This window comes from Bathycoccus prasinos, assembly GCF_002220235.1.
Source record: "Bathycoccus prasinos genomic : Chromosome_10".
Taxonomy (NCBI): domain Eukaryota; kingdom Viridiplantae; phylum Chlorophyta; class Mamiellophyceae; order Mamiellales; family Bathycoccaceae; genus Bathycoccus; species Bathycoccus prasinos.
The window spans coordinates 449,694-466,346 of record NC_023999.1 but is presented as its reverse complement, the minus strand read 5'-3'; the positions used below and the strand labels follow the sequence as shown (position 1 = coordinate 466,346).

The 16,653-nt window shown below is 49.5% G+C and overlaps 5 protein-coding genes across 5 annotated transcripts; 4 read left to right on the top strand and 1 right to left on the bottom strand.

The window, feature by feature from the left end:
* Nucleotides 1-511: 511 nt before the first annotated feature.
* On the top strand, nucleotides 512-3,874 carry Bathy10g02460 (autoinhibited calcium ATPase; the record flags this gene model as incomplete). Its single annotated transcript, XM_007510550.1, has 1 exon — nucleotides 512-3,874. The coding sequence occupies one exon, from the start codon at nucleotides 512-514 to the stop codon at nucleotides 3,872-3,874; it is 3,363 nt and encodes a 1,120-aa protein (XP_007510612.1).
* Nucleotides 3,875-5,778: 1,904 nt separating this feature from the next.
* On the top strand, nucleotides 5,779-10,086 carry Bathy10g02450 (unknown protein; the record flags this gene model as incomplete). The annotated part of the gene is made up of 1 exon (XM_007510676.1): nucleotides 5,779-10,086. One exon carries the CDS (start codon nucleotides 5,779-5,781, stop codon nucleotides 10,084-10,086), a length of 4,308 nt encoding a protein of 1,435 aa, XP_007510738.1.
* Nucleotides 10,087-10,165: 79 nt separating this feature from the next.
* Bathy10g02440 (predicted protein) lies at nucleotides 10,166-11,347 on the top strand (the record flags this gene model as incomplete). The annotated part of the gene is made up of 1 exon (XM_007510768.1): nucleotides 10,166-11,347. One exon carries the CDS (start codon nucleotides 10,166-10,168, stop codon nucleotides 11,345-11,347), a length of 1,182 nt encoding a protein of 393 aa, XP_007510830.1.
* A 463-nt stretch (nucleotides 11,348-11,810) lies between these two features.
* Nucleotides 11,811-15,530, top strand: Bathy10g02430 (chromosome segregation protein sudA; the record flags this gene model as incomplete). Its single annotated transcript, XM_007510403.1, has 1 exon — nucleotides 11,811-15,530. One exon carries the CDS (start codon nucleotides 11,811-11,813, stop codon nucleotides 15,528-15,530), a length of 3,720 nt encoding a protein of 1,239 aa, XP_007510465.1.
* Nucleotides 15,531-15,701: 171 nt separating this feature from the next.
* Nucleotides 15,702-16,340, bottom strand: Bathy10g02420 (unknown protein; the record flags this gene model as incomplete). Its single annotated transcript, XM_007510572.1, has 1 exon — nucleotides 15,702-16,340. The coding sequence occupies one exon, from the start codon at nucleotides 16,338-16,340 to the stop codon at nucleotides 15,702-15,704; it is 639 nt and encodes a 212-aa protein (XP_007510634.1).
* Between the last annotated feature and the right edge of the window lie 313 nt (nucleotides 16,341-16,653).

Sequence of the window (16,653 nt, the reverse complement as noted above, 5' to 3'; positions counted from 1 at the left end):
TGTGTTTTTGTGTGTGTGTGTGCGGTAAAGTAAATGTATCACATTCTCTTTTGTAATTTCTTGTGAGGGCAAATTCGACTCTCCAAAAACCTCAAAAACCTCTTCATTTTTATCGCGCTGGACCTTTTTAAAAATACGAGTCACATTTATTCCATCGAGTGTTTCTAACTTTTCTTAATAAGAGAGAGCGTTTAAGACCACAACACTAAAAAAAAGACTTTGAAGATCTCCGTAAGAAGAGACGAAGAAGACTTCCTTTATCATGTTGTTCTCGTCAAAAACCAACGACAGCAGCGAAGCCCTTTTGTCTTTCTTCTCGTCCTCTTCTTTTAAGTCTTCTTCTCTGCGTTGGTCTGTGCCGAGAAAAAACACCAGAGATCTCAAAAACACCAAAACCCTAAACTGCTCCTTAAGACGACGAGGCCAAAAAGGAATAAAAAAAATCGACGACTTTTTCTCCATCAGAAGCACGAAGAGGAGGAGCACACCCAGAAGACGAAGAAGAATAATAATGAGCGAGAAGAAGACGAAGGAAGACGGAGAGGAACACGAGATCACGTCCTCGGAACTCGAGCGAGTGATCACGGACCGCGACTACGCGTTCTTGAAAACGCGATGTGGTGGCCCACACGCGTTAGCGGAATCGTTGGAATCCAATCCAAAATCCGGACTCACGCGAGTGCAACGGTCCTCGTCTGAAGGTGGAAAAAGACAGGAAAGAGAAGTAAAGTTCGGGAAGAACGAGTTCGAATACCCACCGCCGAAAACGTTTTTACAGTTATGCGTGATTGCTCTGGAAGATTTTACGGTGAGGATCTTAATCGCCGCCGCGGTGGTGTCCTTAGCCATCGGGGCAGGAATGAAAGAACACAGGGACGAGTACGGGTACTTGGAAGGCATCGCGATTGTGATTGTCGTCATGGTGGTGGTGTTTTTACAAGCGTACATCGATTACGCCAAGGAGAAGAAATTTCGACAGTTGAATTCAGTGAAGGATAATTATAACGTCAAGACGGTTATCGATGGAGAGGTGGAGCAGATCCCAGCCGGGGAGGTGTTGGTCGGCGACGTGTTGGAGTTGACCGCGGGGGATAAAATTCCGGCGGATTGCGTGTATTTGGAAGGGAGCAAGTTGAAAACGAACGAGGCGGCGATGACGGGAGAACCGATCGATATTGGGAAGAATTTGGAGAAAGATCCGTTTTTGTTGTCCGGGACGAGCGTCTCGGAAGGGAGCGGGAGGTGCGTCGTCGTCGCGGTCGGAGGGCATTCGCAGTGGGGGGCCATTTTGAAGACGTTGATCGTGGAGCCGCAATCGACGCCGTTGCAGGAACGACTGGACGCGTTAGTCGTGCGAGTCGGAAACTTCGGGATAGGAGCGGCTATTTTGACGTTTTTGGCGTCGTTTATACGGTGGATCGCGGAGAGCGTGGAATCCGGCAGTTGGGACGGTTTGAAGGTTTTAAATTTTTTAATTAATTCGGTGACTATCGTCGTCGTGGCTATTCCAGAAGGTTTACCGTTGGCGATTACCCTCGGGTTGGCGTTTGCGATGAAGCAGATGATGAAAGACCAAAACTTGGTGAGACGATTAGAGGCGTGCGAAACGATGGGTTCGGCGACGCAATTAAACGCGGACAAGACGGGCACACTCACGCAAAATCGAATGACAGTTACCGAGGCGTGGTTGGGGAGAACCTTTTTCGAAAGCATGGTGGACGAGGAAAAATTGAGCACGATTTCAAAATCGTTCCAGGAACTTTTGAGCGAATCGTGCGCGATTAATTCGGACGCGAACTTGTCGCATAAAGAAGGCGGAATGGAACACATCGGCTCGAAAACCGAGTGCGCGTTGTTACAAATGGTGGAAGATTTCGGAGGCAAAAATGAGAACGGCGGGTTTCGATACCATCAATTGCGCGAACCGAAACCGGTCAAACAAAGGTACCACTTTACGTCCGCGCGAAAGCGAATGTCTACAGCCATCGCGGGTACGACTTCGGGCACGACAAGATTGCACGTCAAAGGCGCTTCGGAAGTTTTAGTCGAGTTGTGCTCGAAAGTCGCCAAACTAGATGGTTCTGTCGATTCGTTTTCTAAAGAAGACATAAAGGATGCGAACGATGCCATTCAACGCATGGCCGAGCGTGGCTTACGCACGTTAGCCATCGCGTACGTCGATTTGAAGGTGGACCCAAGCAAGTTGGATCCCGAAAAGCCGCGTGAGGAAAATTTGACGCTGCTTGGTATCGTCGGTATTAAAGATCCGATTCGAGTGGAAACGGCCGAAGCCGTTCGGCTTTTGCGAGGCGCGGGTGTGACAGTTCGCATGGTCACCGGCGATAACGCGGTCACGGCGCGAGCCATTGCGATTGAGGCTGGCATATTTGATCCGAACGAAGAAGAAAAAGGCGCGACGATTTTAGAAGGCCCGGTCTTTAGAAAAATGTCTCGAGCGGAGCAAGAATCGGTGGCTATGAAAATACGCGTCTTGGCGCGCTCGTCGCCGACGGACAAGTTGGTCTTGTGCAACTTGCAGAGAGAACTCGGTGAGGTTGTTTCGGTAACCGGCGACGGCACGAACGACGCGCCGGCTTTGAAAGACGCCGACGTCGGTTTCGCCTTGGGCATCGCCGGCACGGAAATCGCGAAAGAGGCGTGTGATATCGTCATCATGGACGATAACATCAAATCTATGGCCAAAGCTGTTTTATGGGGACGCAACGTCTATCAGTCCATCCGTAAATTTTTGCAATTTCAGTTGGTCGTGAACGTCGTCGCGGTGAGTTTGAATCTCATCGCCGCGTGCGCCGGGATCGAAGAGTTACCCCTCGGCGCCGTTCCTTTACTTTGGGTGAACATGATCATGGACTCTATGGGCGCTTTAGCGTTAGCCACGGAACCTCCTTCAGATCGCTTGATGGACCGACAACCGTTCGGTCGAACGGCTCCGTTGGTGAATAAACAGATGTGGCGAAACATTATCGGGGTGAGCACGTACCAACTCATCGTGTGCATCACGTTGATGTTCGCCGGGACTTCCATCATGGGCATCGAATGCCCTATTATCGACGGCCACGAAGATTGCCACCACCGAACGCTCGAGTTGAACGGGTTCATCTTCAACGCCTTTGTATTTATGCAAGTGTTCTCGGAAGTCAACTCGAGACGAATCAGCGATTTCAACGTGTTCGAAGACATTCACAAATCCGGTTTGTTCTGTACCATTATTCTTTTAACCGTCGGCGTTCAGGTGCTGTTCATCGAAGTCGTCGGCTCCACCGTCGTAGGACCAGCCATCGGTTTCGTCAACCTGAACACGAAAGAGTGGATCACATCGATTGTTTTAGGTGTCATCATCTTACCAGTCGGCGCGCTCACGCGGTGCGTACCGCTTTCGCTCTTCCCGGGCGTCACGGACGAAGAAGCCATGGCGCAAGCCGCCGAAGAAACGCACAAAGCGCTGTTGGCGGCAAAAGCGCTCGCGGATTCAGAAAAAGCGACGAAAGCTTTAGCGGACGTGCAACCATCTGCCTCACCCTCTGGAGCAGAGTCTCCGGGTCACCACCATCGGAGAGTCTCCGTCGACTCCGTCTCCTCCTCCATCTCCCACGCGTTCGAAGCCGCCTCGGAAGCCGTCATCGCCTCCCGTCGCGCCTCTCACAACGAAGACAGAAGCCGCCTCTCTTTATCCCGCGAATCCTCCCTCTCTCGAGACGGCAGCCCGTCCTCCCTCCGAAGCCGCCATCCTTCCTTCCGAAGAGCCGCGACCATGGTCATCAGCGCCAATCGCTTCCGCCTCCCGACGATGGACACCATTCGAGACGACATAGACGACGACGAAGAGAACGCCATTAAAAAAATGAAGAAATAATAATACCGCGTAATGTAAATCATACTACACGAAAAACAACACGCGTGCGCATGCACGCGTGCATACAAAACGAGAGAGAGAGTTTAGAGAGAGAGAGAGAACAGAGAGAGCGTGTTTGATCATACGGTAAATACTAAGAGAAATATACAGAAACACACAACAAGAGACTAAAAATCACAGAAAATGTCAATCCCTCAAGTACGAAAGAAACTCAAAATCCCGCACAAAGAAACACATTTCATTACTAGAACTAGTATTACAACTCAACTATAACTCCCCATCCTAAATATTTCCTGTGATGTTTAAACAGAAACACACCGTCGCACAAGCTTTACGTCCTCTCCATCTCCTCCGTTTCCATCTCATTGCACGAGACTACTCTGGATAGAAGACCACCACGGGCTCCCAGATTCATTTCTGCCGAAAATATTTCAATAGTCGTTACATGAGCATGCTTCGGACAACTCCCCTTTTTTCAAAGTTCGGCGCCGCGATCGCTACAAGTCAGCGCCGCGCAAATTAAACGTTATTATATTTCAATCAAAAATCAACGTACTTCACCTATCAAAGTTTCTTCGATCGATCTCATGAGAGCCGAGTGTCATGATAGGCTGAGCATCGCAAATGGATGCTCGAGAGACGTTGTATTGTCACATGTTTCTGCAATCCAAAAACATGTTTTCGTAATGAAAAATCAAATCCCAAAAAAAAAAAGGAGAGAACTCTCGATTTTAATCGATACAAACTCCCCACGGTACTAAAATCCCGTTTCAAAAAATGAAAGGCTGGAATTCTTTCCCAAAAAATGCTCTTTCCTCCATGTAAAGTCGTCGTTGACTTCTTCTTCGATGAAGAAGAAAGAAGATATGCAATAACACGACGACAAAGAAAAGAACACAAAAAAGGGAGAAACTCGCCCGCGCAAGTCAAAACTCCCCGTACTCGAACCCCCTTTGTCCGTTCTTTCCCAGCTCTTTTCATTCATTCATCTGCCATGCGGGAGGAGAGATACAAAAATCGATTTGTATCTATATAATAAAAAAGAAAGCAAACGATGAAGAAAAGAGCTCCCACCCTTCCACCCACTATCATCGATAGAGGTCTATCGATGATAGCAATGCGTGTGACTTTCTCGCGCGCGTGCGCGCGCGCGCACGCAAATAAAAAAGTGATATTATATGCGCGCGCAAATGCGCGCAAATGCGCGCGCGAGAAAGTGAAGAGGAAATGCAAAAAAAAATTCGTTTTTTAGATACAGATACAAATTTACCGCTTTCTCTTCTCTTTCTCTTTCTTTTTCTTTCTCCCCCAATTTTCCCTCTGTTTTTTCTTTTTTTGCGACGAAGAAAATAAACGGAGAGAGAGACTCTGTAAAAAGCGCGTATTCTCCCGCTTTGAGTTCCTGCGAACGATTTATGAAGTGTATGGGTTCATCCGCGCGGTTTTCAGGTCCTCTCTCGCGCGCGCGGTCCCCAGTCAACGCGCGCGCGTGGAGGGGACAGGGAAGTGATGACGTGTCACGCTCTCGTGCAAAGTTGGTTTTATGTTTAGGGTCTCAAATTCTCAACTTTCATTCTCGTGCGTTTCTGAAGCTCTTTTTTTTTTAATAAGAAAAAGAAGACGAAGAAGAGCTCTCTCTCTCTCTCTCTCTCTCTCTCTCTCTCTCTCTCTCTTCTTTAGCGAAACGTTCCCGCGCGCACCACCACCCGCGAGTCGCATTTAAACCGCAGAGGAAGAAGAAAAGACTTCTCTTCTGCGCGCGTGGGAAAGAGAGAGTTTAGGAAAAGAATTTAGCGGACACACATTTCCAATTGATTCCTTTTCGTCCGTCTTCTGAATTAGAAAGAGAAAAGAAGTGTTAGAAAGTGGTAAGAGAGAGCGCGAGAAAGGAAACGACGACGAAAATGACGAGAAGAGTTTTGTCGCTGTCATCGAAATCATCGGGATCGCTTTTTGTCTTCTTCTTCTTCGCGCTCTCGTCGTTTCTGCTTCTGAATTTGACGATGATGACGACGACTTTGATGGCAACCGCGACGACGATTCAGACGGTCGCGTTTTCGTCGCAGCGATTGAGCGGCGGAAACGACGACGAAAACTCGAAAAAGAAGAGCGAGGAGAGTTCGTTTACGTCGTCGTCCTCCTCCTCCCCGTCGTCTCAAAGAATCCGCGAGGCGACGTTCTTGGCAACTTTCGAGAACTTCCAGAGCGATTTTCAGCGGTTGAAAGCGAAAGCGATAAAGGCGCGCGAAAACAAGGAGGAATACTTTTACGAGGAAGAGGAAGGGGAGGAGGAGGAAACCACCATTGGGAAGAAAATATCGTCGTCGTCTGTGTCGTGCGACTTTTGCGGTCCGCACTCGCTGGGTTCGTTTGGAGGATGCGAGTGGACGCTCGAGTTGAACGGGATACGAGCGAACGAGTGGGATGCGCCGGTGGAGGTGGACGTGAAGTGCGAAGCAGCGGCAGGTAAGGAGGATTTTTCGCCGTCCGCGTATCAATATTTGACGAGGATTAAGAAAGTTTCGAAGAAATCGGCGCAAAGCTTGAAGCCGAGAACGCACAGAGTGCATGGGGAAGTAGCTTTCGAGGAACTAAACGCGTCGCCGTATGATTTCGAACAATCGCCGAAGAAGTATTTTAGCGTCGGGGGTAAATTGGAGATTCAAGTTGATATTAAAGCGTGGAAAGATGTGAAGGATGCGCCGGATGCGGTTCCCGTGAGAGCAGTCATACACGACGCGCCAAGGAAGGCGTGGTCTTTACGAGCCGTAAGAAGATTCATGAAACCAGAAGATTGGAAACGGGACGAGAGTAACGGGGCGCATTCCAACGCGGGAGAGAAATCCGCGGTGGCGTGGATTTTGCCGACGGATTCACAGGAGATGGCCTCGTATTTGTTTAGCGAGGCATTAGGTGCTAAAGACGCGCAACAAGGTAACAGTAAAAGTGGTGCATCGAAATTGAGGAAAACGGCGCCTTCGTTTTCGTTTCAGAAGCTCGGCCCGTTGGGAACCATTTCGGAACGGAAAACGCGACGCTCAAGAAACGCGAGGCTTCGCGAAAATCGTGCCAAGTTAGATGGGAACACAGGTAAGGACGCGGACGACGATGACCTTTGGTTAGACGACGACCTTGAAGATATGACGCCGGGAAAAAAGAACACGTTTTTCGAGGACTTGGATATTGAAGATTTGTATCAATCCTCGTCCTACACCTCTAAAAAAGCAAAAGCAAACAATCATCACATGACGAGTGTCGTTGCCACGAATCTCGATGAGCCACGCGGGAATGAAACTGCCATAGTGCACCACAAAATATCCATCGACGTGGATGAAGAGTTGCCAGAGTGCACGGATGCGCCAGTGACGGGTGATTTAGGTCCTCTGTTGGTGTCTTTCGCGCCAGATAGTTTACGCGCTGCGCATCGAGTCACTGTGCACGGCTGTCGCGCCGATCAAGGTGGCATTGCACTCGTGGCGTACTCGTCGACAGCGGATCGAACCCACGATTTGTGGTTACGAGTAGTTCTTTTGCATCAAGAAGATTCTGAATTAGACGTAGTCGTAGCCGGTGAAGCCACGGTTCCGCCGTTAGAAGAGTCGTGGTCGGCGCCGATGATTATGCGAATTTTACCCTGGGAAACGAGCAAAGATTCCGGGTTCGTCAAAGTGTCCAAGAAAAGCGCGTTTGGGAGTGGCTCAAAAGTCACTCGAAAACTGAAGTTGACGATTCAAGCGAGACAATTGAGGCCAAGGCGAGTCGCTTTGCGCTTACCTTTGGATCAATACGGCGACGCGGACACTAGGAAGGCGGCCAAAGCAGCCGCGGAGAGATTCGGGACGACATCGAATTCGTTGATTGAGATTCCTCAGGCGGAAAGACCGTGCGCAATCGCGTGGGTGGAAGTGAATCCGTGGGACAACGCCGCAAAACTACTAGGCGCGGCTGCTGGTTTAGCCTCTTCGAGCTCAGGGAAAGTAGTTCGACCGACGGATATAGCGTTAGCGGTGGACGGCGTGTTATTACCTCACGATTGGCATCCAGACGCGACGATGCTATACGCTGCAGCTTTACTTGGTGTTTCAGCCTCGTTGAGCAGTAGCCCTGAGGAGAGAAGAAATCTCAACGCTACTGCGGCCTGGCGTTGGGGACTTGGCGACGGTGACGCGTGCACCGTGCTTCCAAATGTGAAGCGCAACGCGGAAGATCCCGCCGAAGATGCCAAGTGCGAGAAAATATACGCAAAGCTCAGAGATCTCGCCAGTAGCAGCGACTCCTCCAAAGAACGCGAAAAGCTAGAAAACTCAAGAGAGCGTTTACGGTGCGACGTTAGTCAAGTGCGAGCTTATTTAACCAAAGCTACTGAAAACGGATCGAAGTTGACCATTGGAGGTCTCTCGAATTTACCGAGCACGGACGATTTAGTCCTGGCGTTGGTCGATGCTCGAGAAAATGGCGGCTTAGAAGCCGCCTACAACTTCCATAAAGACCAAAATGGTAGAAAAGACTCGACGACCAATAAGAACAATCGTCAATCGAGTTCGCAAGGGTATCACAGAAACCCGTTCTTCGCCAACGGCGGTGGTTTTGCGCAGACGCTCGACGAGCAAGCCGAAACTGCGTTCATTTTGAACCAGTTTGTCAACGCAAACTTCTTACCGTCCTCGTCAGAAACCGCGGCTGAACTCGCGTTGATTGTTGGTACGACGGCGTACGTGTTGCTCGTTTTATATCTCTGCGCCGGGGCCTTTCGTGTGTACAACAAAGTCTCCTCTAACCGAGCCGGTCCAACCGTCGTGCATAAAAAGAACGGACCCGGATCCGGGCATCATCACCACCACGGCGTATCTCCTCAATTGAGAGTATGTCTGCGCACCATGGCAATGTCGCCATTTACCGCTGGATGGATGATGGCGAAAGAACCGGCAAAGTTTGTATTCGATTTACTCAAACCGACGATTTCGTTCGCGCTCGGAACACTTTTATTATTCGCCGAGGAAATCGTGCGTTCGATTAAAGTGTTCGTGAGGGACAGTAAAGCGTACGCGAAAGTGTTCGGCGGTAGCACCAATAAAAACAACAAAAATGGCAATAGTACTGCAAGTAATAAGAAGAAACATTCTGAAAAGAATAACAACAACAGCAACAATGGTGCCGAGACGCAACACGCCGGGAATAACGGCGAGTCTTCGAAAAAAGCCAACGGGAAGAAGAAAGCGAATAATTATAATAATAACAATAACAACGGCAAATCGTCCTCCGTGCTTCTTCGGGACGAGTCGAGCAACAACAATTCACCGACAGCCTCCTCGGCAGACCCGGGCACGCCGCGCGTCAAAAGCGAATGGGAAGCTGAAGAGGAAGAGCGTCGCCAGCGCGAAGAAGAAGAGGAAATGCGTCGACACGCGGCGTTGAGAATGTCCGAAAAACGTTTACTCGACGCGGCGATTGAAAGAGAACGCGAACAGGCGCGTTTAGAGCGCGAAGAGAAGGAAGAAAAAGCACGGTTGGCAAAAGAAGCGAAAAGAGCGGAGAAGGCGGCGCAAAAAGTTTTGAAGAGTAAAAGCGCGTCCAACTCGCCGTTAACGAGTCCGCGAACGGCGATAGGCGATGCCCCTCCTGGATTCGAGCACTTATCGCCGAGAGCGCAAGCGAACGGGACGCAACAACCGCGACCGGGTTTTACGATCCCACCTCCGGTTCCTCCCGGGCTACCACCAACCCTTTCGCCGACGAAGAAACGAGACGGCGCGATCAACAGTGCGAGTAAACCGCTACCGCCACCGTTACCGAAATCTCCACCACCGTTGAACCAACCGATGAAACGAAACGCCGTCACCGCGACGAACGGCGGCGGCGCGATGCTCATCACCCCCGCCATGCTCCGCCAAAGCAGCATCGACACGCCGACGCACCCACCCACCCGCCGCTTTCAATTCGGCGATGACGTTCCCACGCAACCTTTCATCGGTAGTTCAAACAACAACAACAACAACAACAACAACACCGTCGCCCCCGCGGCGCCGCCGATGCCTCCCGGAGCGCAAGACCAAGACGATTTAGTCATGTCCATGCTCGAAGGCCTTTCGGACGACGACGGAAACGACGAAATACTCGAAGATGAATTCAACGACGACTTAAACAGCCCGACCAATCAAATGGATGGTAGTACTACTGGCGGTTTGTTCGGTAAATGGTCCGGTTTCTTTTAGCGGATAAAATGTAGCATTTTTGGAAGCGTTTTCAACCAACTTGACAAGTCACCACAAAAAATAATCATCATTCTCATCAATGCGTTTGCGCGTCCGCTCACCGCTCGGTGTCGCCAATCTCACAGTAGTCGCAACAAAATCCGAGGAGGACGATCCAACCTTGAACGATTTGTGTTCGGAAATTGTTCGTAGTAATAATAGTATTCATAATAATAACAAACACAGAATAGCTGAAATCCGATTCGGCTTCGGCGAAACGCAAAGGACGGTTTCTTGTGATGTTTCGAACGCGAATACGAACGGAAAGGAATCGTTGAAAACGCTCGGGATTTCGGACGGCGAAACGATCACGGTGAAGTTTACAGAAGAAGAAGAAGAAGAAAAAGAGGAGGAGGTGAAAGAGCAAAAACAAGTAGGCGAGGCGACAGGTTTTAGGAATAACGGTAACGGTTTTGAGGAGGAGCCTACTCCTACTCCTACGAACAACGACGACGACAATAACGACAAGAGTGGCATGATGACTGAAGAAGAAGAGTTACTCGCGAGAGCGGTGGAAGCATCGATGTTGGACGACGGGAGAATGAGAGCCGCCGAGAGTACGACGAGCGCGCTCGATATTGACGACGACGGAACTGTAGCCGTTCGGAAAGTCATCGACGCGGATAACTCGTGCTTATTCAACGCCATCGGGTACGTGTTCTTCCGGAGTTTAGCGAAAGCGAAAGAGTTGCGAAAAGTTGTTCACGACGCCGTGTTGAGCGACCCGGACACGTTTAGCGAAGCCACCTTAGGGAAATCGCCGAAAGAGTACGCCGAGTGGGTGTTACAACCCAACTCCTGGGGCGGCCAAGTCGAACTGTTCGTCTTGTCCACGCACTTACGAAAACAAATCGCGGCGTACGACGTCCAAACCGGCCGAGTCGACGTCTACGGCGAAGACCGTTTCCCACACTCCGAACGAGGCCATCTCATCTACGACGGCTTACACTACGACGCGTTAGTCTTCGCCTACCCGGGTTTGGAAGACGTCTCGGACACGCACGTGACCGTCGTCGATTGCTCTCTCGAACCAATCTCAAAAATAAACGGATTCGACCGAAAAGCTCGCGCGTTGGCAAAAAAAGACCAGGAGCAAAGACTGTTCACCGATGTCGCCAATTTTTCGCTCAGGTGTTTAGTCTGTCAAACCGGCCTCGTCGGAGAAAACGAAGCCAGAGAACACGCCAAGAACACCGGGCATACGAACTTTGGAGAGTATTAAGAAAAATACGAATAATACCGCTCGCGGAAAAAAGAGTTTGAACAACAACAACATAAACATAAACAACTCGAATGAAAGGAAGAACGAGAGAACTCTCTGTCGAGACCGTTAAAAGCGCTTTAATAGTTCTACATAGATTATCTAAACACGCGCGCGTCAACGCGCGACAAACAAAGCTTTTCTCTTCTCACAGTTTTATGGTCATCACGAGACATCCGAGGCGTCAAAACTTTTCCCGCCTTTTTGAAAAATTTTGCAAAAATTCAAAAAATTCATCTTCACAATTTTACTCTCCTCTTGTTGTGTATAGAACAGTGCGTTGCGATCTTTATTATTATAACGCGCGCGTAAACATTCACAGAGTTTGCCCGTGAACGTTTGAGAGGAAGAGGTTCATTCGCGACGAACGGACCGGGGAGGAGCGCTTTTTGTATATATATATATATAATAAGAAGAAATAAAAATGCACATCAAATCGGTCATCGTGGAAGGATTTAAAACCTACCGCGACCAAACGTCGGTGGATTTAACCGCGAACTTGAACTGCATCGTCGGCGCGAACGGGTCGGGGAAATCGAACTTATTCCACGCGATTCGATTTGTATTGAGCGATGTTTTTGGCACGTTGAGAGCGGAAGAGCGGCAGAGATTGTTACACGAAGGCGCCGGGCACGCGGTGATGAGCGCGTACGTGGAGATTGTTTTTTGCAACAAAGATCGGAGAATGCCGGTGGAACGAGACGAGGTGCGATTGCGACGAAACATTGGTTTGAAAAAAGACGAGTATTATTTGGACAAGAAACACGCGTCAAAGACGGAGATTGTGAATTTGTTAGAATCCGCGGGATTTTCGAGGACGAATCCGTATTATTGCGTGCAGCAAGGAAGAATAACGAAGATGGCGACGATGTCGGATAAAGAGCGGTTGGAGTTATTGAAGGAAATCGGAGGGACGTCGGTGTACGAGGAGAAGAGAGAAGAGTCGATGAAAATCATGAAGGAGACGAAGACGAGAGAAGACGCGGTGAAAGAAACCGTGACTTTTATCGAAAGTCGTTTGGAGGAGTTGGACGAAGAGAAGGAGGAGTTGGAGAAGTACGTGAAGTTGGACAAGGCGAAGAGGAGCATCGAGTACGCGATTTACGATAAAGAGCTATCGGAAGCGAGGCAAAAGTTGGACGACGTGGAGGAGAGGAGACGACACGCGAGCGAACGGGCGAGGATGACCGAGGAGGAAACGATTGGCGCGAAAGCTGAAGCGAGAGAGTTGGAAAAAGTGACGAAAAACGCCGAAAGAGAGATTGAACGATTGTCGAGAGAAGCGATGGGGATCGACGTGGAAAGGAAAGAAATCGGCGAACGACGAGCGACGAAAGAATTAGACGTGCAAGATTTACAGGAATCGATCGAGCGGTTCACGTTGCAAAAAGCGGACGCTGAGGACCAGAAAACGTCCGTGGAGGAACGAGCGAAGGATATTCGCGACAAGTTGAGCAAAGCGAAACCAAAGTTTGAAAATGCTAAGGAAGAAGAGGATGCCAAGCAATCGGAGGTTTTACAGTGTGAACGTAAATTGAACGCGTTGCACGCCAAACGCGGACGATCGGCGCAGTTTCAAACGGAAAATCAAAGAGACGAATGGATCGACGAGCAAGTGAAAAATACCAAGGCTACCATCGCGTTGAAAAAGAAAGAAATCGAACGAAGCGAAAATGATATCAAAGATATCGAACAAGAAAAGGAAAAAGATAAAAAAGAGTTGGACCGATTGGAGAAACAGTTACAGTCCGCCTCGAAAGAGTTGCAAAAGTTGGACGACGAACACGAAAAGTTACTCGCGAAGAGGAATAAAGTGCAAAACGAACGCAAGACGTTGCAACGCAAAGACGCCGATTTCGACAGTGAGTTGGCCAAGTTAGGCGAAGACGTTCAGAAGTACGAGAAGCAGTTGGAATACAGCATGGCAAGAGATTTGCACAAAGGTTTAGCCGCGGTGCAAAGAATCGTGAACGAACGCGGGATTACGGGCGTCCACGGACCTTTGATCGAGTTGATGGAATGCGATAGTCGCTTCAACTCCGCCGTCGAAGCCGCCGCTGGAAACCAGTTATTCCAAATCGTCGTCGATAACGACGACATCGGAAGCGAAATTATTAAGCACTTGAACAAAGAGAAAGGTGGGCGCGTGACATTTTTGCCGTTGAATCGTTTACAAATGCAAAACGTGAAATATCCGGAGGATAAAAACGCGTTCCCGTTGTTGAACAAAATCACTCGGGACGAGAAGTACAACGTTGCGTTCAGCCAAGTCTTTTCTCGAGTATTGATTTGCAGAAACATCGATGTCGCGGCGGAAATGTCGAAGACGACCAACTTAAACTGCGTGACCATGGATGGCGATACCGTTTCCTCCAAAGGCGTCATGAGCGGAGGTCACCGAGACGCAAACAAATCTCGATTGCAAGCCGTAAAAGCGGTCAAAACGTGCGTGGAAAGGCGCGAAGCGTTAAAAGAGGAAGCTGGAAAGGTGAAAACGGAGTTGTCGTCGTTGGAGCAAACCGTTTCAGTGGCGGTTGGTGAAGTGCAAAAAGTCGAATCCAACAGACTCCACGTGGCGCAAACCGTCGATCGATTAAAGACAGAGTTGAGACACTTCTCTGAAACGTCGACTCGATCGGAACAACTCACTCGACAAAACGCGGACGCGATTAAATCCATGCGGGATGAAATCGAGTTGGCGGAGCTGGACGCGAAAGATTTAGCTAAAGAGAAAGGGACAAAGTTGGACGTGCAATTAACCGCGCAAGAGAAGAAAGAGTTCGAGGAGCTCAATCCCAAGTTAGCTTCTCTGAAAGAAGAACTTTCCAATTTATCCGCGGCAAGAGTCGAGTTACAAGCGACGTGCGAATCGTTAGAAGAAACGTTAAAATCGAATTTGGAACGCTCGCTGAGACGTTTGGCGAACCAAACGACTGAAGTCGACGTCGAGGCGAAAACGAGAGAGTTTCAAAAACTCTCCGCGCAACTGAAAGCGTTGAGAGCGGAAGAGAGCGAAATCAACGAAAAGCACAAGAAAGCGGTGAAAGCGCTCGCCGATGCTAAATCAGACGCAGATAGTCAAAAGATCCGATTAGAAAACCTACGAGCGAAAGTTGAAGACGTTCGAGGAAACTTGGGCAGCGATGAACGCGAGATGGAAGCTTTAGCGTCGAAACGCGCCAACTACGCGGCAAAAGTCGACGCCATCCAACGCAAAATTCGCGACGTCGGGTCCTTACCCGCCGACGCGTTCGAAAAGTACAACAGCTACACGCCAGAGCAGTTACGAAAAGAACTCGGTAAGACGAACGAAGGCTTGGGCCAATTGTCGCACGTGAACAAGAAAGCCATCGATCAGTGGGAACAGTTCACCGAACAGAGAGACGAATTGAAAGAACGTCGAACGGAAATCGCGGAGGCGTCGAAGAAAATTTTGGAGTTGATGGAGCATTTAGACCGTAAGAAAGACGAAGCGATCGAGAGAACGTTTAAACAAGCGAGTTTGAACTTTAAAGAGGTCTTTTCGCAACTCGTGCCTGGAGGGAAAGGCGAGTTGGTCATGCAGAGGAAGAAGGCGGTCGTTCCAGAAGTCGATGGTACTGCGACGGCGGATGAAAAGTCGAACGCTCCAGCTGCCGCTGCAGTCAACGCGGCTGCCGGTTTCATGGATAAATACTCTGGCGTGAAAATCAAGCTTCACTTTGGCGGCGGCGGCGAAACCATGCAAATGAAGCAACTCTCCGGCGGTCAAAAAACCGTCGTCGCCGTGGCGCTCATCTTTGCCATTCAAAGGTGCGACCCGTTGCCGTTCTATTTGTTCGACGAAATCGACGCCGCGTTAGATCCGCAATACCGAACGTCCGTCGCGGCGATGATTAGTGAACGAGCCGAGAAAGGAACGCAGTTTGTTTGCACGACGTTTCGACCGGAGATTGTGCGCAAAGCAAACCAGTTGATTGGCGTTTCGCACGTCAACAAAGTTTCCATCACGCAAAAAGTGGACGTCAACGAAGCGTTGAGATTCGTCGGTGATACTACGGAAGGCGTACCTGAGAGCGTTTTGACGCCTGGGACGAAGAAGCGAACGACGGAAGCTGCGAATAAGATGAAAAGAGCACGTCAAGAGATCGAAGCCGAAGGTTGATGGAGAAGAAGGCGCGAGAGACGGGAGAGAGAGAGAGAGAGAGAGAGAGAGAGAGAGAGAACACATACAACACATAGACACAACAACGAATAAAACAAAGCACAAGTGTATTTCTATTTCTGATAAACAATATATACATACATAATATTAAAACAAAGAGTTCCAACGCACTTAGTTTTTGCCGCCTCTGTATTTGTGGTCGTCGTCGTCGTCGTCGTGATCGTGGTCGTCGTCGTTTCTCCCCCGCGCCCGCTTTCCGTGCTTTTTGCACTTCCAATTTTCGGGAACTCGAAACTGTTCCAACCCAATATTTTCACTTCCTAATTCTTCCGGAGGAAACGTTTCGCCTTCAAATTTAACAGTCGTCTCCCAATCCCCGTCGTCGTGCGCGTGGTGTCGCATCCACATCGGCGGTTGCGGCCAGAAGTAGTCCACGATTGGATTGCGCGTGAACTCGCCGCCGCGCTTTTCTTCCATTTTCCCTCCATCGTGCATTCCGTGGTGCTTCTTCCATTTCTCGCACTTCTTCGGGTGCGCTTTACACCACTCCATTTTCCTTCGCATCATTTGACAGTGTTTCATAACTCCGACGACGTTTACTCCCAGCAAGAGAAAGAACGCGAATTTAAACGGGTTTTTGTGTCCTCGTCGCCCGTGATGATGATGCTTATGATGCGGGCACCCTCCATCCGTGTCCAAATCTTCCTCAAGAAATGGCTGTCCGAGTTCTTCTTCGTACCCTTCCTTCTTTGCCTCGCTCGCGATAAAAACCGGAGGTATTCTCGTCGTTTCCTGCGCACTATTCTCCATGGTATGCGTTCAGCGTATAGGTTTTCGTTTTTTATCTTTCGCGCAGAGTAGTAAATGGGAGAAGTTCAAGTAAAGCGACGCGTAACGCGCTTTTAAGAATAATATTCCGTTTTTTGTGTTGCTTCTGGCGAATTTTCAGCGTCTTTTCGCACTCACACGCGGTCGCTGTCTTTACGATCCCTTTGTTTTTAAAGTTGAACTCGCCGAAGCGCGATGATGGAGTAAGCCGCGCAGGAGGACTCGTTTGGAGCGAGGAAAAGTATTCACCGCGCGCCACCGCGCGCAACGTGGTGGTTCTTCGCTTTTGCTGCAT